Source organism: Oculina patagonica, chromosome 5, assembly GCF_052425735.1.
Source record: "Oculina patagonica isolate OP01 chromosome 5, crgOcupat, whole genome shotgun sequence".
Lineage (NCBI taxonomy): Eukaryota > Metazoa > Cnidaria > Anthozoa > Scleractinia > Oculinidae > Oculina > Oculina patagonica.
In genome coordinates, this window is record NC_135762.1 from 7,634,384 (window position 1) to 7,657,242 (window position 22,859).

General features: G+C 40.1%; 2 protein-coding genes, 1 long non-coding RNA gene and 1 pseudogene across 4 annotated transcripts; 1 reads left to right on the top strand and 3 right to left on the bottom strand.

Moving 5' to 3' along the window:
• Positions 1-2,280: 2,280 nt before the first annotated feature.
• LOC144654190 (uncharacterized) lies at positions 2,281-5,411 on the bottom strand. The gene is made up of 2 exons (XR_013570869.1): positions 5,090-5,411; positions 2,281-2,611 (listed from the first exon to the last, which is right to left on the bottom strand). It is a non-coding gene; the product is annotated as an uncharacterized LOC144654190 (long non-coding RNA).
• Positions 5,412-6,675: 1,264 nt separating this feature from the next.
• On the bottom strand, positions 6,676-8,609 carry LOC144654965 (uncharacterized). The gene is made up of 3 exons (XM_078515193.1): positions 8,465-8,609; positions 7,516-7,811; positions 6,676-6,748 (listed from the first exon to the last, which is right to left on the bottom strand). The coding sequence occupies exons 1-3, from the start codon at positions 8,480-8,482 to the stop codon at positions 6,676-6,678; spliced, it is 387 nt and encodes a 128-aa protein (XP_078371319.1). The 5' UTR covers positions 8,483-8,609.
• Positions 8,610-13,690: 5,081 nt separating this feature from the next.
• On the top strand, positions 13,691-17,336 carry LOC144654208 (uncharacterized). The gene is made up of 5 exons (XM_078514293.1): positions 13,691-13,973; positions 14,098-14,260; positions 15,200-15,371; positions 16,035-16,086; positions 16,867-17,336. Exons 1-5 carry the CDS (start codon positions 13,865-13,867, stop codon positions 16,929-16,931), a joined length of 561 nt encoding a protein of 186 aa, XP_078370419.1. The 5' UTR covers positions 13,691-13,864; the 3' UTR covers positions 16,932-17,336.
• Positions 17,337-18,415: 1,079 nt separating this feature from the next.
• On the bottom strand, positions 18,416-21,894 carry LOC144654966 (uncharacterized; annotated as a pseudogene). The gene is made up of 4 exons (XR_013571029.1): positions 21,799-21,894; positions 21,569-21,680; positions 20,565-20,730; positions 18,416-18,593 (listed from the first exon to the last, which is right to left on the bottom strand). The product of XR_013571029.1 is annotated as an uncharacterized LOC144654966 (transcript).
• Positions 21,895-22,859: the final 965 nt, after the last annotated feature.

Genomic DNA, 22,859 nt, shown 5'->3' on the forward strand with positions numbered 1-22,859 from the left:
AAATTTTAGCTGGAAGTTGTTGGACGTGGGGAAATTATTTTCGGATTCGTTTACTAGACAAGAGAGAAGTTGAATGCCAGTACGAAGCCATTTTTGAGAAAACACGGAAACGTTGCTATAATCTTGATAAATCTATACAAAATAATTTGGTTGAGCACATCCTAATTTTGTTTTGGGACATAGGTGTTTAGCTCCTGTCATGCAGTAGGAGATTGTGTTTCTATAAAAAGCTGGAAGGTGATTTGCTTAAATTTTTAACGTCATAGTTACAACGAAAAAGAAGACAACCGCCGACATTGGAGAGGAGGGATGTTGGAATGATTTTCCAAGGCGATTTTTCATCGCGCAAAGACGTTTTAACCAGCACAGTTTTTATGGCCTTGTCATGATCAAACAGGGTAAAGTCGATCATATTAAAGGCCTCCATCGTCTTTGCATTTTAATATTGTGCTTTTTTGATTTTGGGTGTTTGTGTTTCCCTAGGTAGATCCCTAATGTCGATTGCATTTGAAAAGATTCCCCGCATTAGCCTCCATTGCAAGCTAGTTCCAGTCCAATACCGAGAATACGAATACGGTCTATTGAATCCATTGTCGAAGTTGAGGGCCGAAGTTGAATTCCTCTAAACATTTTTGCAGATAATTCCATGCATTGAATCGAAGGCCTTTTCAAAATGCGAGGAAAACTGCAGCACCGGCGGAGCAACTGATCATGATAAGTTTTGATTTAACATAAACCTGTTCCGCTAAAAAATCATTTTTCTGGTACTTTAACTTATAATTGGCTAGTCCAGTCCCTGAGCTCTCTCTTCCCCGCGTCTTTTATAGGGGCTGAACCCAGGCGCACAAAGAGGAGGGTCTCAATGGGGTTAACCGTTAGCCGTAAGACGGCCAAAAATTTAGCTGTTAGGCGTAAAAATTGGAAAATTTTAACCGTTAGCCGTAAAATATGTTAACCGTAAAAAATCGGTCAGAAATTATAAATAAACCAAACTAGTTCACTTCATCGTCCCAGAATGGCCCTGAGACCTAAAATATGTTTTTTATAATGGAAATTAATTTTTAACTTTTTAAAACAATGAAAATTAACTTTAACTTCTGTTAACCGTTATGGAAATAAATCAACCGTTAGCCGTAAAAAAGCCAAAATTTTAACCGTTAACCGTAAAAGCCACCACCCCATTGAGAGCCTCAAAGAGAGAGTCCTGACTAACTTGCATGCACATGCGCCAGTTTTTTCCCCCAAAATTGGGGGAAAACAAAACCATATTTGGCAGCACTTTTGAAAACGCGCGCGCACAGATGACGAGTTCAACTACGTGACCGTGTACTAAAGCGGGATCACCGGAATAACTTTAAAAAGCCTAACATTGCAGTCAGTGTCTACTAAAAGCTAACGGCCGAAACAAAAATCGCTATCCGTCAATTATTCCTAGTATTTTGAAGCTGTTTATTGAATTGGTTTTCGATGCAATTGAGAACAGTTTTTTTCTTGCATTTATTCGCGCGCTCGGTCGCGTAGTTGAATTCGTCATTTGAGCGAGCATTTTTAACCTAGCGCGCGCGTCCCAAGCAAGAGACGCCACACTCCTCGCTTCTGATTGGTTCGTTCTGAGCATGCACATGCAAGTTATCCTGGACTCTCTCTTCGCGCGCCTGGGTTTAACCCCTAATGAAGGGCGCGTGGAAGAGAGAGTTCAGGGACTGGACTTACGAAGTTGTATAAGCCCAGGTGATATGCTTCTGCCCAGGGCTAATAACCGGAATTTTACGGTATACCGGTAAGAGGTAAAACAAACAACGTTTCCATTTTTTGGTTTTTATTTTTCTTCCTGCTATCTAATCTATTTTACAAAAATACAAATAAAAACTATTAGTATATACTCAAACAGTGGATAGCGTTTTTGGTGCGCGCTGATTGGCCACTGAAACTCCGAATATCCTTTGCTATTCACCTTCGAGCACTGGTGCGCGAAAACTACATGTACACTCGTTAACGGAATAAACTGATTAAAATTCACCCTTTCGGGCTATATTATCTCACTGTTTTAGTATATACTAAAACAACTATTCACCTCAGTGTCGGCGGCTAGCGGTGAATATTTAAATATCCACCACTAGCCACCTGCACTTTGGTGAATAGTTGTTAATTGTAATCTATTTACATTAAAACAATAAAGCAGTTTACTCTGAGTAATGTTTCTCTTTTTGAATATTTTGTTGCAAAAAAATCAGCCATTTGCATCTCTTTTTGTGCAAACTATGGATACTTACAACAAAAATTTTGTCGCATAAAAGAAGTTGTGGTACCGACTTTAGATTGGCCAGCAAGTGTGAAAAAATGTCCAATATCCTAGAGCTAATAGATTTTCCTCTCGGGCTGGTTGATTATGCTGGCTACATAAGACCCACAAGGACAGCTTGCTGCCTTAATTAAAACTTTAAAAAGTGTGTTATTGATAAACTACATATTCTTAAAACATGTATGCATGTGTTATTTAGGAATAATAGTCAGTGTTTTTAAGCTGAATTTCTTCCCAGTCAGCTGTGCATGGGATTTTAGTTAGTTTAAGCAGCTCTGCCATCCTCAAGGTTGTCCACAGCAACTGCACCTGAGGTAAAAAAACACAATTAATTAAGCTAGGGTACCTCTGTTTAATTAATAAAGGTTATAGTGGCGGGGGGGGGAGGTAATATAGATCAGTTATAGGGGGGGGGGGCAGGCTTTTAGCCAGCATTTAAAAATTGGGAGTCCAAAATTTTTATAGGGCCTGACTTTGTCCCCATGGGAGGGCCTGAGGAGCATGCAAGGTGTTTTTGTGAAGTTATGAGTGCAAAGGTATCTAAAGATTTTCAAATTTCAAAAAAAACTCTGTACTGACAATTATTCAAAATAATTTTCTCTGAAAACTGGCCGACCACAAGACTCCTGGACTCCCACCTGGCTAAAAGCGGTTAGCTTGGGGGGGGGGGGGGGGAGTTAAGGTTATAGGGGGAAAGTAGACTGACCAACTGGCCAACCTGAAGTTCTGATTGGATATGAGAAAATGGCACATTTCAGGAAATGAAAGAATTCAGTGCAAATTCCATTACAAAGATCTCCCAAATTAGTACATAAAAGCTCTAAGACATGCTTGTGGTCATCCAAGGTATGGCAAAGACCGCCAAACTTTACCCCACTCTTTTCAAAAATAGCTGAAGATCATTCTACCTAAGACCTGACTTCGAAATATTGCCGAAGATCACTAATCATGAAGACTCCTAAGATAAACACAAGTGACCAAATATTCCCAAAGATTTTCCATGAACATAATCGTATAGGTTTGGAAATACTTTTGGAAATTCCCCACTGCCTTGGTAAAATCACATATTAGATGTTTCGCATGCAATTTGGAATAAATAAGGCAAGCACTTGTAAATTTTTTATCCTACAAATTGTACTTGCCCCTGTGGCTTGTGCACTTTTGCAAGTCTCTGAAAAATTTACTTGTTTTTATATATTATTCCAAATTGCACTTGGAATTATATCAGAATTACACTGGTTATTTCAAAATGCAATTACAATAACTCAGCAACAAATAAATGGGGATCAAAGATATATTTGTTAGTTGTATTTGTTTGTTAGGTCAAACCATTCCTTTGGTAACCTGTTGTGTTATCATGCTTAAGTCACATACAACACTATCACTAACTAGTGTAATTGGCCAATTATTTCAAGTTTGCCTTTCACAATCAGTCTTGTTTTAATTTTCAGTTAGTTATTTCTTCCACTGCAATTTTGTACCTTAGAAAAACTAATAACAAAAATAAGCGAAAAAATCGACCGATGTTTCGGTGTCATCCTGTCACCATTATCAAGTAGAAAAAATGTGCGAAAAGAAACTAATTTATACTAAAAGTGGAGGTGCGAAAATGAATAAATTAATTAAGATTAAACTAATAACTGTTCAGTGTTCATGTTCATGTTCATTCCAGTGAGGTGAGAAACATTGGTTATGAGTGCATTGTCTGTTGAAAGCCTAAACAAATACTTTCGCTCGCATTGAATCCGACTGAGTGTTAAGGCTCAGTTTCTTCAAGCGAATGCACAACATTTCATTTCAATCGACCTTTGACTGACATTTCTTTAAGATCTTAAAATTGTTTGTCAGGTCGCCAACTTTATCAACTCGGTGTTCATTTTGAAGGTGTTTTCCAATGGCGGAAAATCGGTGTTCCTCAATGCGTTTGTGAAGGTGACAGCTGGTGTAACTGACGTATTCTGCATCGCACAGATCACATTACATAGTTATAAACGATGAACTGTTGGTTTATTACGGGAGGTTTTGGCCCCTGCACTTTGAGGTCATCGCCAATTTTACGGCTTCTGAAAACTGGCTGTAGTTGATGATCAAGTTTATTACTCAAGTCAGGGGGATGTTTTTTAACAATATCCGATGATCTCTGGTCTTTGAATGGCAGGACAATGCGGTAGATATTCTCTGTTTCTTCTGAACTGTTGTCAGTAGCAACAAAGGACCAGCTATTTCAATTTAACGGTCAACTCTACCAACAAATTGAGAAAAAATACTTGAAATATTCTACTTCTAATTCTATCTTACCTCACTCTCCCACCCACGTAACTCTTTCATAATTCCTTTTTTACTTGAATTTTTTTTTTTTAGGCAAGGTTAAAAGGTTCATTGCTTATTAAAAGGGACAGTGGCACATATTTAAATGACTATCAAATTCGGTGAAATATAAAAATACCCTCTTAAAACAGTTAAGGAACATAACATTTCAGTGACACAGCAAATACCAAAGAAAGAACGGATAGCCAAAAGTGACCAAAATTGAAACAGATTGCGATTTAGGTTTTTGAAATATTGTTGGGCCGAACAGTTTTCAAAGTAAATCTCGTTTGCTCAATGTATCTTAAAATTATAACGCGCGGGAGACACATTTGGTTGCAATAAAGCTATGGTTTTGTCATTTACATACATAAGAGTAATTTCTTTGCACACATTTCTTAAGTTTCATAGCGAGTATTTGGCATAACTCAGGCATAACACAGTCTTTAGACCACACAACAGATGTTATTCACAAATTACCTTCAGATTCCACTGCATAGCAGAATCTGTGACTCAAATCAGGTCTTCCAACAACTTCACATTCTAACGCTTGTGCCAAAGCTTCATAATTTGCCACTGCACCCATTTGTTGACGCCACTTGTTCAGAAGCGCGTATGCCCTTTCGTAAGCATCCTCTTCATTCACCTGTATTTGGGTTATGACAGCCTCTCCAATGCCCAAAGCTCTGCCCAGTCGCCTCCAGCAGTCCATGATGTGTAAGGCAAGTGCAAAAATTTCTTGATTGTTGGGCACTCCCTCTTTTAAGACACCCTCTTGTCTGTCTGTTTGATCAAAGCATAATTTTCCACATGAACACTATTGATAGAGTTGCAGCATTACACGAGCCAACCGCAAGCCCGAGTCAACCTCAAGTCACGAGTCAACCTCCAGTCAAGCCAAAAATGTTTTTTTTTAGTAGCAAAAAATATATGAATATATATTGCAGGAAAAATAGTCTCCTATGCTAAAAAATTCCACTGAAGGATAACAAAGGTATGACTTCCCTTTACGGGAGAATATCAGTTTTCCAGGTTTGACGCGATCAATCAGCGGTGAACAAGCAGCTTGTTTGATGCCCAAGTTTTACAACATCAAAAACAAAACATCAAGAGGTTTCTGGATGAAGCAAGAATGGCGGATCTGAATGAAGATGGCCGGTTCATCGAAATATGTAGTTGAGTTAGTAGGTGATAAGTCTAGGAGACGATGAAATGAACAACTTTCTGTTACTAAATTTAGAGTGTGTTTTGACAGTGTGTTTTGACAGTGTGTTTTGGCATAATCTGTGAATTCCGTGCCGAACTCAGAAGCAATGGATAAATCATTGTTAAATAAAAACGTTTAACAGAAGACTGTGTCTGCTGTGCCCCTTGATTTTAGCAATTTTTCTTTTCAGGAAGAATATTTTCCATTAAACATTCTGCGATTTCGCGGGGCGATCGATCACCGCTGCCTAAACGAGCTGCTGAAGTCGACAGTTTTAAAACGACTCCTTGCAAATAAAGAGGTTTTTGAAGGCAACAAGAACCAGAGATTTAAATAAACACAGCCTTATAAAGCTGTAGTAATATGCAATCGAGTAAGTCAGTGATAAAATCTATTTTAGGACATGATGAAATAAACAACAGCGCTAGATTAAGCAGGATCAAGGTGATCCTGTTGTTAACTGTTTATAAGACAATATATATTCATATATTTTTTCCTACCAAAAAAGAAAAATTTTTGGCTTGACTCGAGGTTGACTCGGGCACGCAATTGGCTCGTGCAACCCTACAACTCCTATTGTTATCACTATTGACAAAATTCTTTAAATAACTTATTCAAAACAACAACTAAATTATATGCTTATGTCTTTCATGTTCTACCATGGGTGTTCGTCTCATAATGTTTATTATTTAACATGTGGCCAACTTGCTCTAAACAGTGCTAGCTGTAGGTCATAATGAGATGTGGCAGAGCCACGGTGCTTTGAACTGGTTTGCCCTCAGCTATCCTTTCCATATGCTCCCCCCCCCTCCCCCCAATTATTAGTGAGGGGATTGGATGCCCTCACTTAAACTCATGGTTAAACAGGGGGGTTGGATGCAGGCATTGACATATAGCTGACATTAAGGCTTGCAAAAATCAGATAATATTCGCTGAAAGTAAGCAGATATAAACAATTAATTGTTAATAAATCACAATTTTATTACCAGATTAAACTTTGAATGTTCAGTGATCTGCAAAATAGCAGATTACTCTTTTTCAGTGGACTTTCAAACATCATATACCTCTGATCGACGTACCAATGACAGATAACAACTGACTTCTTCACCTATATGGGTAATTCGTTGCTTTTTAACATGTTAGGGAGTCAACTCTCTCTCAATGGAAACCTCTATCAGACGAACACCTCTTTAAGACGGGAACTTGGTGTTGGTCCCATCCCTGCTATTTCTCAGTTATTTTACTGTAACTAAACCCCCTATAAGACAGACACCTCTATAAGGCAGACAGTTGGAGCAAGTCCAGACAGAGTCCATTTTAGAACCGGGGGGGGGGGTATTCAAAAAAGTTTTATATGGGGGGACTCCGCCCTGAGCTCTTACCCCTTTTGTACCCCTTTCGTATACCTTTTACTGAAAAAAGGTACCCCTTTCATAGACCTGAAAGACATGGCATAGACTTAGAACACGGTGTTTCCTGACATTTTCATGTAGCACTTAATAAATTAATATAATACAGCTATACATTTTTCTTTTAAAAACCTAACTGACAGATTTCCACACCCTTTCATATACCAAAACTTGTAAAATCCCTACCCTTTTTTATACCTGAAGCCTGAAAAAGGAACCCCTTTCGGGCAAAGCCTCCCCGTAAAGGGAGTACCCCCAGGGTTTTAGAGAGAGATGACTGTTTAAAATACAAAATGTACCTTGTCTCTTTTTTTCTTTTCTCTTCACAACCACACACTGTGTCCAGCTTGCAAGTCCAGTTAACAGCTGCATTGCAGATAATCAGACACAAGGGGCATGCCAGGAAAATCAGCCACCAACCATCAAATGCAGGCAGGTGCTTATTATAAACATCCTTCTTCCAGCAGATTTGTACATGTGTGTAACTTGCATTTGCAGTTATGGTTACATGTTGAAGTTGATTCTCATCAAGAAAGACTTCATAGTAAAACATCACAGCCAAGAGGACCACAAGGAATGAACCCATCTGATCGATAAAAAAGAAAAGAATAAGATAAGTAACTTTCTTACTGCTTAATAGTTAGACCTAGTTAGACAATTAAATTAGTTAAGTAATCAATGTATATATTGTTTAGGGACACAGCTCGATGAAAAAGCATGTAACTTAAATATGAATTGATACCGTGTATAAGCTTAAATAATGTTCACTTCTACTATATACAACTGAAGCTGTTTCGACACCTTTTAATTTCCGCAAGCTTTATATTATTCTTCCCGGGAATTCTTGTAACATTGCCGTCGTTCGATTTTCAAGATCGTATATGAACTTATCATTCAGCCATGAAAGTATTCTGCAGTGATTCTGATGAAAGAAAGACCCTCCTAACCGGTCCTCCTGAAATTGCTCACCTTGAATTTAACAGGACTGGGGCATATAATTCATGTTAGCTACCATATTGTTATGTACAGTCACACGGATCACATCGGTAGTTAACCACCAACCATACATCAGCTTTTAGCTGCCTGTATTTTAGACCTACTTATTAAATAAAGTATGTATGTGTGTATGTATGTATGCAGTTTTCGACGTAGTTTTCACATTGGGATTCTGAACTCAGGTGAATGTTTTGTCATCCCTTGTTTGCAAGCCACACAAATCTCTGAGTGAATCTATCTCACTGGATATGTCTTCTTCATCGTTCATGGTTCCAGGATAACCCTCGGCCCGAATAGCCAAGAAAATCCTCAGGAAACTGCTAACATTTCTTCAACAGTACAAGTAGAAGCTGTATTTCTGACGGCCATGATGACACTTTGTGCCGTGCGAAACCCATCGAGAACAGCCAATGACAACGCTTGCCCGCTCTGACGTCAATCCAGCATAAGCGCTGAACAAAAAAAAAATCTGTTTGAAATCTTTGCCGATCGCATTGCCCATGATAATCGAATATGAATATTATTAAAACCGAATATGAATAAATTAAAACGGCTGAGTTCCGGCTGAGATTCCTTATATCCACTGAAAGTGTTTGTTTAGAAATGTAAAGCGATTCTAAAAATTATTTTGGTTTTCTTGTTGACGAAATGTCCGAACTTCGGTATACCATAAAATCGCTATGTTCTCGACACTTCGAAAAATTTGACTTCGCGAAGTGAAGTTTCACCACTGTTTTTGACGTTTTGTTATCCACCGTCCACCGTGCGCTATAGAGGTCTTCAGTGTTGATCCCTGTTGATCGAGGTCTATCGTACGCCAAAGATTGTTACCGCGGCGCGCTGTGCGCTATCGTTGATTTAAGTAAATTTTCCTTACCTTCACTGTTATCGTGTTTCCGAGTTTAACCGATATAACGGGTGCAATGAGCGCTGGTCCTTACCACCGCTGTTTGGACTACACACACATCAAAACAGAACCCGACTTCCCGCGAATCTTGCCGCTAGTATCCAGACCCTGCGCGTCTGGGAACGAGCGACGAGATGACGAGACGTCACGTGGGGGTGCAGTGATTTGAACTCTTTTTCCGCCCACTTTGTCTGGCGAAAACTAGGATTTATTAAAGCTACATCGACTTATATGACTTACAAGCTTTTCGAGTGTTCTTTTGATATCTAGCCTGCGTTGCAGCCGGACAAGTCACAAAATACTCATATACCGTATTTATTCGATTAAGCGCCCTGGGCGCTTATTAAATTTTTGGACATTGAGAGTGGGCGCTTATTCGAGGTGGGCGCTTATATGAGGCTGGGCGCTTATTAAATTTTCACCCGTTTTTAGAACGTAGTACGTTTATATTGCAAGAAAACAATGAATAATAACAAAAAGTAAAGATGTACCAAAGAGGAATTTTACTTTCAATACTAATCAATACTCCTCTGGTGCACTTTAGTTTTTTTAGGGAGGTGTGGGTGGGGGTGGGCGCTTATTCGAGGTTGGGCGCTTAATCGAATAAATACGGTAGTCCGGCGGTTTAGACTGCGACGCAGGCTATCGATACACTCTCTTTATTTTATAAGAACCATTATTGAGGCTGAGATTTGTCCCAAAATTTAAGAAAATGTATGGGCTAAAATAAGAACATCCTCAGGCTCAGTCCAATTTTACGGGTTCTTATCAAAAAAGAGTGTATCCCAAGTGGGATTATTGCGCCGGTAAACCCTTCAAAAGTGTGGTCTATTGCTTTTATATATATGGTCATATATAAAACTCTGGAAAAGAATTGTCAAATACAAAAAAGAAATCTGTTTGATATTTCGTTGTTTCATTGGTTCAATGGCGAAATCGGATTTTTTTTTTCTAACTTCTGAGAGAGACCCCTAACCCTGAGCAACTAGGGCTAGGGGTGATCAACATCGGATCGTTTGTAGCATGAGGTAACCTGCGATCAGGCCCTCTGCCAAAAAAAAAGAACGCCTGATGATCGCAGGTTAGACCACAGGGAGCCTAAACCTTCAAAAGTGTAACTAGCCTAAACGGCTTAAAACCCACTCAAGGAGTACAGAAAAGGAAAAATAATGCAAGACAACCAAATGTGAGCTAATTTTATTTCAATTCTTTTCCACATTTACATTGTTTTAATCGAATACAACGTCTGGGCCGCCTGCGGTTGGACATCAGGCTGTTTTCAGTTCAAAGTTTGGTGTTGCGTGACATTATACACAACATACCGTAGAATTCCGGTTATAAGCCCTGGGCTTATACAACTTCGTAAGGATCATGACTAATACACCACACGAGTACCAGGGGCGTAGCCAGCCTATAGGCCCGTAGGCCCGGGCCTACAAGTTTTTCATCCCACTCGTATTTTCAAAATGTGTGATAGAAAAAAATTCAGACTGAAACTCTTTCAAGATAACTTGAAAGCAATTTGAAACGTACTTTAGCATTATATATTTCACAACTACCCTTTCGATGAGATCAAGGCTCATCTACAAAGTGCAAATTCGAGTGGCTTCTAGACTAGCCAGGTGACAGACAAACGCTCAATTGCATACGCCGTAATAGACAAGTGCGTTTATTTTGGAATGAGTGAAAACTGGCGCAATTCTTTCCTATGAAATGTTATAATTTAAGTGTTGTGAAATACACAGAACATCATCAGAGAGTGAAGGAGATAGCTTTCTTGCAGGGATTTCAAAAAAAGTCAGTTACGCTGTCGTCTGTTAAGATTTCATTTATAAGATTTGCATCTAGAAATTAAAGTAGTCTGTTCAAAAAACCTGTTCTGTGGTCAATAAAAATAATTATCAACAGCACTTTTTTTAATGCCCAGAATGCTGAAAATTGAATTTCCGAGCTTCTACATTTCAATTTTTTCTGGGGGAGCATGCCCCAGACTCTCCAAGGGAAAAAGGGCCTCACAGCCTCTTTTGTGGTTACCATCGCCTATTACACTTACGGAAACCGCTTATAAAAAATGTTATTCAACCCCTAATTCTTGGAGAGTCTTGATCCGAAAATACTTCCTCGGCGGACCTCCTCCCCTCCCCCCCCAACCCCTCGAAAAGCAGTCCTTACGGGCCGATTGACCAGGCCTACAGGTCTTCGAAAAGCTGACTACGCCCCTGAGTACGACGAGCAACATACGGGTAACATACGAGTAACACACGAAACATACGGGCACATACGGGTACATACAGGTAACATACAAGTAACATACGGATACATACGAGTAACATACGGATGCATACGAGTAACATACCAATACATACGTGTGTATACCAGTTCCTTTTTCATTTCCCTTTATTTTGTTTTATTTTTCATTTTTATCAGTATGCTCCCCCACCCCCTCTTCCCGTCAACAAGGTTGCTTGACGAGCCCAAAGGACAAAACGCATTGAAGACGTATCAAGAATTTGAAATGTTATAAGGTCAATAGCTCAACTTCTTGAATTCACTTACATACGATCTTACCCGTAGCATACGAGTAACATAAGGACACATACGGGTGCTACCAGTTCCTATTTCATTTCACTTTATTTTATTTTTTTTATTTTTCATTTTTTTTTGTTCCTTGTTCTTTGGTCTTGTCACGCAATCTTTTTTGGAGGGGAGAGCGATGGAGAAACACGTTACATCTAATGACCAATGATTGATTTTTCGATTATTATTCGATTATTATACTCGTATGTTACCTGTATGTACCCGTAATTGCCCGTATGTTTTGTTTTGTTTACTTGTGTTGCATAAAATAAAAATGAAAAATAAAATAAAATGAAATGAAATAGGAACTGGCATGCACCCGTATGTATCCGTATGTTACTCGTATGTATCCATATGTTACTCGTATGTATCCGTATGTTACTCGTATGTTACCTGTATGTAACTGTATGTAACCGTATGTTCCGTGTGTCACTCGTATGTTACCCGTATGTTACTCGTGGTACTCGTGTGGTGTATTAGTCATGATCCTTCGTAAGGGGTTTTGGGTGGGCTTATAAGCGGAGGGGCTTATATCCGGGAGGGCTTATAAGCGGAATGAAAAAAAACGTTTCAAAACGAGCCACGGGAGTGTTGATGGAAATACGTTTTAAAGTTAAAAACACATAATAAAGCAACATTTAGCGATCATGACTAATACACCACACGAGTACTACGAGTAACATACGGGTAACATACGAGTAACACACGGAACATACGGGTACATACGGGTACATACAGGTAACATACGAGTAACATACGGATACATACGAGTAACATACGGATACATAAGGGTGCATACCAGTTCCTATTTCATTTAACGTTATTTTATCTTATTTTTCATTTTTATTTTATGCTCCCCCACCCCCTCTTCAGCCTAATAAGGTTGCACGACGAGCCCAAAGGACAAAACGTATTGCTGGATTTCACTGTCACGCAAGGAAAAAGTATGACACATACTAGTAAAAAAGTCAAGAATTTGAAATGTTATAAGATCAATAGCTCGTCTTCTTACATACTTACATACGATCTTACCCGTAACATACCAGTAACATAAGGACACAAACGGGTGCATACCAGTTCCTATTTCATTTCACTTTATTTTATTTTATTTTTTAATTTTATTTCATGTAACACAAGTAAACCAAACTAAACATACGGTTACTTACGGTTACATACAGGTAGCATATGAGTAAAAAAACAATAACCGAAAAATCAAATATTGGTCATGATGTAACCCGTTTCTCATCGCTCTCCCCTCCAAAAAAAGATTGCGTGACGAGCCCAAAGGACAAAGAGCATTGCTGGTTTTCACTGTTACGCCATGATAAAGTAAAAAAGATCAATATTTCAGGGAGCCGTGTTTGGCCTGTCACTTTTTATATTTTCACTTAAGTCGGCTTGGCTGGTAGATACGTATTGCTTTGACGTCTGGCACTCGTATGTAAGTGAATTCAAACAAGATGAGCTATTGATCTTATAACATTTCAAATTCTTGACTTTTTTACTAGTATGTGTCTTCCTTTTTCGTTGCGTCACAGTAAAATCCAGCAACACGTTTTGCCCTTTGGGCTCGTCACGCAACCTTGTTGAAGGGAAGGGAGGTGGGGGAGCATAAAATAAAAATGAAAAATAAGATAAAATAACGTTAAATGAAATAGGAACTGGTATGCACCCTTATGTATCCGTATGTTACTCGTATGTATCCGTATGTTACTCGTATGTTACCTGTATGTACCTGTATGTACCCGTATGTTCCGTGTGTTACTCGTATGTTACCCGTATGTTACTCGTAGTACTCGTGTGGTGTATTAGTCATGATCACATTTAGCCCTATTTAATACTGTCATCTGGTAGAGGGGGGCTTATATCCGGGGGGGGCTTATAACCGGATGTATTTTTTTTGTTTCAGGATGATGGGCCTATAACCGGGGGGGCTTATAAGCGGGGGGGGCTTATAACCGGAATTCTACGGTATGCATTAGCGTCACACATTCGTATTAGCATAATTAAAGCACAGGCATTCGACTGTTGTCGAGCTGAGGAGATCGAGTACAAATTTCATGATTTACTGCATCGCTTTCTATCGTATATCAGCGAAACGATAAAGGTCGATACCATTAATACAGAAATGAAGTAGCTATCAGAAAAGAGCTCTCACCATGAAAGACACTTCAGAAAACTACCCGCCTTCACGACAAGCCGAGCGTCCACCGACTACAAACGATCGGCCGCATTCAACTCGACACGGCGAAACCCGACCGTTAACAAGTATGTACAGGAAATAAATATGCCGTTTGATTATATTTTATTTAATGTGTAATATGTTTAATTTGATTTTGAGGAGAAGATACGAGAAGTTATTGACTTTCTGTTTGCTCTTTTCGTTTGGCAGATGCCCAACAAACTCAGTCAGCAGACAGACCGGGCATGCGGCTAACTTCACTTTCGGCGCTGTACCAGCCCGCTTTCAAGCCTTATTCCTTTAGCCACATGTACAGCACAAAGTATAACGCTGATTTTGAGGGCAGATATATGCCGCCTCCTTTGCCAATCAGGTAAAATTCACGATTGTTTCTAATGAAGTGTTCGAGAATGTCTCTGATCCGTTCCAACCGGTTGCCATAGTAACGTACGGCAGAGAAAGCGTGTCACACTCTTGATGAAAATTTTATACTTCTCTATTTTATTATCATAACACAAGGAAATATGCCTTGCAAAATATATCGAAGTAAATTTATTTTTCATATTTGCTTCGCCTAGAGAGGAGAAGACATTTATTTATATTTAATATCGAACATCTGGTCTCCTGCGAGCGTATGGACGCACTAGGGTTGTTTAGACATAAACATCGGAATTTCGACGGATATTTTTAACTCAAGAACTGTAACATTAGGGGTTTCCATAATCAAAACACTTAACTTGTTCAGTTTGTTCGATATAACGTTCAGATGAGAAAGCAGACGCTTATAAATTAACTTGTCCAATCTACACAATGATGTTAATTGATGTCTTAGCTAAATATTCGAATGAATGGAAAAATCCTGATTACCGCTCACGATCACACGTAGCCTACGTAGGGTAGAAAGTCAGCGAATGCTAGAAGTTTTCATTATCCGTAAGCGACGCCGGTGAAACGTCAAGTTAGAATGCATAATCAGAAACGTGTTTTTAGGTTTTTTAAGTTTTGGCCACACACTCGAGCCTCGCTCGCAGTCTCGCGCGGGGCGCGCTGATGTCTCGAAAGTCCAAGGAGCCTAAAGGTTCCTCCTTGCGGAAGTTCAACAGTTGTGGGTGCCTGTACGTTGATTTTTTCTATTAATGGTCAGTAAAAGAAAAAACAAAAAGAAATAAAACTTTGCCAATCCTAACCTGTAAGCTGTTAGCCTGCGTGCTTCTCGCTCTCTCCTCGCACCTCGCGCTTCGCGCTCGAAATCCCCTTCTCCTACGCAGGCTAGCTAGTAAGCTGCTAACATTATCTATTTTTTTATGTCCAGGGTTTCTACTGCTAATTATGCACCTATCAAGTACAAATTCGGCTCCAGTACATATCAACAGCACTTTCAAGAGAGGAAACCATTCCCGACAGCATTTGTAATCCCATATTCACGTCACCGATGCAACAATCCTCAGCCAAACATGGTGAACTCCTATAATTATCCGGACGGGGTAAGTCTAATAAATGTCGCTATTTTTCACCCTAAACTGAACGAATTGAGCGTGAAACTTGCGAGCGGCAAGCTGTATTAAAAGCTGGCGCAGTTTGCGACTTTGTAGCTTGCGACCAGCTATTTTTGCGTTCGTTCACCTCGCTAGGTTTTGTAGATAGCGCAGAACGCTGGATGTTTATGAAGAAAAAATACAAAACCTTCCTAGGTGTTTGTGTAATGCGTGAGCATTGCTTTAGTTTAGCTAACTGAGGGTTCTGTAAATGAAAAAACAACTTTCTCAATGCTTTCTGGAAAGTTACCAGGTTAGCCCGTCCCGCCGTCACGTGGGTACGTCCAGTGTTACTTAGCAACGACCTCTGCGTCAAAAATCGCGCCCTTACTCCCTTTCTGAATAGTGGATGTTGCTGTCCTGTTTGCAGTAGTGTAGCAGCTCTCGTAAGCTTGTAATTCTACTGATCCTCTAGTGTAGCAGTTGCTATTGTTTTGGGGCATTGTTTGTTCTATTGTTCTCTCGAAGGATAGCGAGCCATTTATGCGAGACTTTGAATTACGAGATCTGCTACCTTGTTTCAAATGACATTAAGGGTTGAGCAATGGCTTGTCTCCAGGTAAGTGTGTTCTCATAATGAAACTGATGATCCGATCTAACTTATTTCAACAGACAAGGTGGATTTGGAATCCGTCCACGTCATCTGGAGGAAACGTCACTAAAGGTAGGCATTTATAACCCCTAAATTGGCATGAAGCAGTTTTCAGTTAGATGTCGTAAACTCGTCACCCAAGAAATCACTCTGGCCAAGCACAAAGGACGCAAACAATTCAGTGATCCAATCTAAACACGAAACAAACAGCAAGCGGCGAAGCCGCGAGTGGCTTGGGGAGGAGAAGCTGGCTGCGCCGCTCGTTGTCGCGGCTTCGCCGCTTGCTAGTGAGCACTTAAAAACCCAACAATACCGCCAGCTACGCAGGCTACATGTAGGAGAGTGTCCTTTTCATTATGTTCAGTCATGCCATCTTCAGCGTTTTTATGACGTACCTAATGTTCTTGAAATTGAAGGAAACATTTATCGATGAGGAGCATTGTAGAATACGAGTAGTCCCTAACTTTTTTCAGGGTTAGAGTGACGAGAGTGCGCGAAAATCAACTTCGTCCCTTTATTTTTTTTTTCATTGAGATGTGTCTCCCGTGACATAGCTACATTAACAGTAAACTTGCTCCAAGTCGCTCGTTTGATTCGTAGGAGACCACTGGATACGGAAACGCAGGGCGCGCGTGGGCATAAAAAACAAAATGGCGGAGGATCGTGGCGGAACGAGCGACACTCGTTCAGAGCCATTCCTTGACGCACGATCAAATAAATTCCGCGCGGTCACTCACGCGCGATTTCAAAGCGAGCTTACTCAAGTAACTCTTTCGACACGAAACGAGCGACTTGGAGCAAGTCTACATTAACAGCTAAGAGATTTTCTTTTTATCCCGTCTTTCTCCACAGCTGAATCGCAACACAGAAGTCAAACCCAAAGCAAGCCGCGATATCATCGATGGTACTCAAGATAACACAAGGCCACCAAGACAAAAAGATCAACCCACCTCAAAGTTTTTTGGAACTGTAGCTTGATATATATTAATTAGGTATGCATAGAGAAAACGGCTTGGAGAATAACGCCTGGGGAGACTGGGAAGGGAGAAGCGTCAAGCGCGTGGTTCACGACGGGAAGAGAGCATGAGAAGCTGTTCCCGCATCTATTCCCCTTCCTGTTCCTCCTAGCGCTCTCAAACGAAGGCAATGTTTTGATACGGTTGTTGTCAAAATTTTAGGGCGGCGACATTTCGCTTCACCAATGTACTTGTTACAAAACGAACTCTTCGACAAACCACTGACAATCTTGTAAATTCCATTTAATGATATTTTTCTATAACGCAATGTAAAAATAAACAGTAGTCGTAATGCGACTGAAGTATAAATTAAAATTTATTTTGTACATTAATTTAATAAATAAAATACACATTTCTGTGGATCACACGTTGTTCGTTTTAGCAATCATCATGGATACAAAAGACCGACACATAAAATTGTATTCATATCGCTCTGAGCTTCAAATCCCCCCCCCCCCTCCCCCTTGAGCAAGAAAAGCCCAAATCATCACTCAATACCACCTCCCTACTCCTTTTATAGGTTTAGAAACAAGGCAACCTTTTTTTATAAACTCGGCTGCTTTTTGTCAGCTTTATCAGTGACATTCCTTAACCTGGTACTTTTCGGACAAACAGTATACATGAGTATATTAATTGATGGGAAACTTGTGCCGGGGGCGGTAGGTAGTTTAAAAGAACCGGGTTTCGTATTTGACAAGTCGTCCCGTTCTTCCCTACTGCTGTCCAGTTTCAATTTTCATAAGCTCAAAACACTTCGACCAAACGGTGTTACCAAACATGTACTACAGGAAAGGGATGATGCAATTCTAGAGGGAGGGGCTTACATGAGGGTCCCAATGGGGGTAACCGTTGGTCGTAATATGGTCAAAACTTTAGCCGTTAGGCGTAAAAATTGCAAAATTTCTTGAAACCGTTAGCCGTAACGACTAAGCTTAAAAATTCGACCAAGAGTCATTTGACTTGAAACTTAATGTCTCGTGGAAATTAGCGGCAAGTAATTTAAAATAAAATAGGCTAGATAATTTCATCCCAGAACGGTCCTTAGACCTTAAAATATGTTTTTCAACAATGTAAATTAACTTTTACCTTTTTACAACAATGAAAATAAAATTAATTTTTAACTTTTTAAAACAATGAAAATTAATGTTAAACAATTCTGTTAACCGTTTCGGAAAAAATTACCAGTTAGTCGTAAAATAGCCAAAATAGTCAGAAGTTTCCAACGGGTCCGCTCCACAAAATATCCGCTCCACAGTGTTATTTTACGCTGGCTGGGAAACTTAAAGTTTTGAATTAAAATTTGCTGGCAGTGTATTCACTAAAGGAAAGCTGGCTGGGAATTACTTAGGTAACTAATCCTTGCTGGCATTTTGTAATAGTAACCGTTAACCGTAAAAGCCACTACCCCATTGAGACCCTCTTACATGTAAACAACAGGGGTTATTTCGTAAAATCCGTTTGATATGAGGTCCGATACATCTTGCTTGCAAGTCTTGCTAATATTTCTTCTGTCTGTTCACTGTCGGACTGTTGAACTGGAAATGGCTTCCATACAGTGATCACCTGTGAACAGAAAAACAACAAAGTTTAAAACTTGAAAACGCAAATCGACTTAAAAAAACACTGAGACTTTTTTCATAGAGGAAGAGAAAAACGTGTGTCTCTGTCTGTGTGCTTCTGGAGTGGGTTTTAAGCCGTTTAGACGAGTTTTTCTTTCTGACGTAGTGCTTCCCCGTTTCTCTTTAGGGGAAGCACTACGTCAGAAAGAAAAACTCGTCTAAACGGCTTAAAACCCACTCCAGAAGCACACAAATGTCAAAATAACGCAAGATAAACATAAGGTAAGACATTTTTATTCAAATCTTTCATACAAGTACTATTTAGAGCAATTTTCAAAGTATTCTCATACATTGTCTTATAATCACCTAAATCGAATACAACGTCTGGGCCGCCTGTGGTTGTAGGTGTTTGGGAGCGGCGAAAAAAACGGTATCAGCACGAAGAATGCGGAGTGGAAAAACAATCGCGCTGCTCCCCTTAACCGAACGCCTGGAACAGGCTAGGTAAAAACAGAACGCTGCCCATTTGTTGCAACAAGTACTTAGAAACTAACCTACAACGACATTCATTTCGTTGAACTGAAACACAAAGGCCGACAACGGATACGATTTTTAAGTCAGACCTGTTCTACGGCTAAATTGGAAGGCGCACCCTCTTGTCTTTGGCGAGTCACGCAATCTTTCCGAAAGACTGCGTGACGAGACCACGCAAACTCAGGTAGGCTGTCGTTCACTCAAGTTTTTTTTTTTGATAGCCTGAGCTTAGGCCTTTCTCGATTATGCTAGTAAAACTGGCATTTAATGCTACTAGAAATTCTCGCATAAAGCCAAAAAAAAATGCTAAAATAATGCCTGATTTCCTTAAAAAATGCCACTTGAATTCCAAAAAATGCTTTGTTTTATTTCAAACAAAACGTACAAACTCTCACATTATATGCTCATATCAACAACAGGTGATACTTAATAATTGTTTGTTTATAAAAAAAATAAAAAAAATAATAAAAACTATTTATTTTTAAAAACAAACAAAAAAAAACACACACACACAAGTAACACAACACAAGTACACAAGTAACACAACGCACAAACAGTCGAAACAGACAGAAAACAATCAAATTATGTAATCAAAATTGTGAAACTTTAGGATTATTTATCCTTCTGAGTTCTGAGTGCTGAAAATCTGGATCACAGTCATGAAAAGTGACAGAAAATGCTAGCAATTCTTTTTTGAAGAAAAAACGAAAAAAATGCTCGTTTTCCCAAAAAATGCCGAAAAAAATGCTAGCATAATCGAGAAAGGCCTACCTGAGCTGTTAAAAGCTAGTTAGTTTAACGTGGATGTTTAACAGTTTACATAGTGCGTTTAGACGGAGTATACTGAAGTGTGCCTATTGGTATAAACCTGGTTTACCCGGGCGGGGGGGGGGGGGTACACCCATAAATTTCAGACAGGGGTGTGCCGCGAAGGTTCTTAAGCCCTGACCCTATTTAAGCATAAAAGAAGCGAAAATTGATACCTTTTTTAGGCCCAAAACCGAGAAATGAGACCCTATTCAAGGGGAGGAGAAGCGTTCCGTGACGACCCAAATAACGGCAAGCCGCGCATGGCAAAACACAAATCTTTATAAAATCGTTTTGCTATTACTTGAACGGATAGTTCAGTTATAAGATCCTTTTTTCCCGTTTAGCTGGGCGTTTATTTTAGCCGATAAAATTTAGAAACCCTATCTAAGAATCACACCGGGAACACATTGCCAAAAGGAGCAAAGATGACCGAGAACCTCAAAAACCACACCCCATCCCGGCGCCCCTATATGGGAGTAGCCCCCCCCCCCCCCCCGGACGCTGGTTTATATAGACATGGCTGTCTAGACTCTTTAAAAACTTTAATCCAATGTCGACACGTCGTTTTGGATTGTCTTATCACAGTTAACGACTAAAACTGAACAGCTTCAGTTTTATACATGTTGCCAACCTGCTCTGGTAATTTGTAGGGATACAGAACATTTCCAGGATACGAATTGAGAACATTGCCCTCTCGAACTCTTGGCGGTGTGCGCTTCCGCAGAGGTCTGGGACAAAAATCGACGCTGTAAGAGGACGAGCCCAGTCGGTAAGGACCTGGCAGGGCTTGTTTGCGCCTACGAGATATAAACATGTTATGAAATGACTGTAAAAGAACAGAGCGTTGACAAGATTAAGAGTATTATAAGTGGAGGCGAAACCATTGTCACTTTTTGTGTTATGACGAAGTCATTTTAATTTCTCTGTTAATTAGTATAAAATATGAATTAGTTTGCCGAAGAATATTAAATCAATGAAAAAGAAAATTGAGATACTCTTGGTGCGAGTTCCCAACGGACACCAAACAGACATATTTGACATTGCTGTTTGAAGTATTACAGTAGACTCCTTCTATCATGATAACAGACACCTTCGAGACCACCATTTGGTGTCCGTAATACAGGAAGTCCGTAGAAGCGAGAGTTATTTTCGCCGGGACTTCAACTCTTGTCCGTAATAACGGGGTGTCCGTAAAAGCGAGGTGTCCGCAAGGCGAAAGTTGACTGTAGAGAAAGTCCGTAGTAGCGGGAGTTATTTTCAGTAATTCTCATTCGCCGGGACTTCAACTCCTGTCCGTAATAACGGGGTGTTCGTAATAGCGAGGTATAAAAAGACTTTATTTATTTTACGAGGGTTGCACTTGCACTTGCGACTAACAAACCTGTGGCCCTCGGATTCCCGATCGAATTGGAATTAAGAAGTGTTGGTTTTGTGGAGGGAGGAAAACCGGAGAACTCGGAGAAAAACCCTTGGAGCAAGGACGAGGACCAACAACAAACTCAACCCACATATGACGCCGGGTCCGGGAATAGAATCCGGGCCACATTGGTGGGAGGCGAGCGCTCTCACCACTGCGCCATCCCTGCTCCCCTGACAGATCACCTTCAGGCCCGACATGTCTTGTGTGAGACCTACCTCGTGCTCGGTGCGGGTGGACCGTATAATCCACGATAACTTTCTCTAAACGTTGTGGTCATTGGAGCTACTGACGGGGCTTGCGGTAATGTGGACGCCATATTGTTCCCAGCTGCGAACAATATTAGGCAGAACAGTATTAGTCAGAGCAAATTCAAAAACTGCGCACATTTTGCAATGGAAGTTTGCGGATTTTCATAATTGTCTTAAATAGACAATTTCAACTTTACCTTCCTGGACTTTGGCGAATTTGTAGTTTCCAGTTAAGCCATTTTTCCCGCGCAGAGAGCTTGAAATCGCCGGGAGTTTGTCGATTTTACAGCCATCTGCGGAAATTACATTATATGTAGTTGGAATGAAGAACTATTAAATACATTAAAGTCTTTTGGAGTGAATGTTGAGTTCTACAAACAGTCTCTTTTCCAGTTCTTTGTCCCAGGTCGTCGAGTGAGAAGCAAGACGCGCGCGAGATTAACTAATTTCTGGACGGCCATTTTTTTTCTTAAGCCCTGGCCAAACGGTAACGCAAGTAGACGCAAGTTTTCAACTTGCGTCTCCGTTTGGCCAGGACTTGCGGGCCCTTGCGTTCACTTCGGTCGAGATCAAATTTGCACGCAAGTCAACTCAAGTTTTTTTACCGTTTGGTCACCCAACGCAAGTCTTGCTGTTTACTTTAAGTACTGAATTGCAGCGCAGTAGCATTGAAATGGCTTTTTTGACAACTTGCGTGCACTTGCGAGCCCGTTTGGCCACCCAACGCAAGGTTGTATGCAAGTTCAACTTGCAGGGCTTTACGCAAGGTTTCTCAGCTCTCGCTCGCCAATCTAGGAAGAACCTTTTGCACAATTAATTATTCAGCAGGTTGCAGAACACTTCTCTACCTGCAAGACGTATTGAAAACGTTTGCTTGTCTCCAGAAGTTGCGTTCACGCCTGTATCTCTTTGACTGAGTTGCGGCAAGCTACAGGACGATAACTTCATTTCTGTTTTGTTTCGCGTTTCATCTGAGATCACAGATCGTCCATTACTACCACCAGTTTCTTTCCTTGTACTCTAAGGCTTTACATATTCACCGACCAAAGTGTTAATTGTATGAAATCGATATTCAATTAGGCATAAGAGATTAGCTCTCTTTGTTTAAAATCCATTCTTGCGAGAGCAAGCCCTTTAGAAATTGCTCTTTGTTGGTTTAGTGTCGAGTTGAGTGTTTTGTTTGGGTGATTGAATTGGCCGACATCGCAGACTTTCTGTTTGCGTTTTAATTAAATTTGTTTAAACTTAAAATATACAC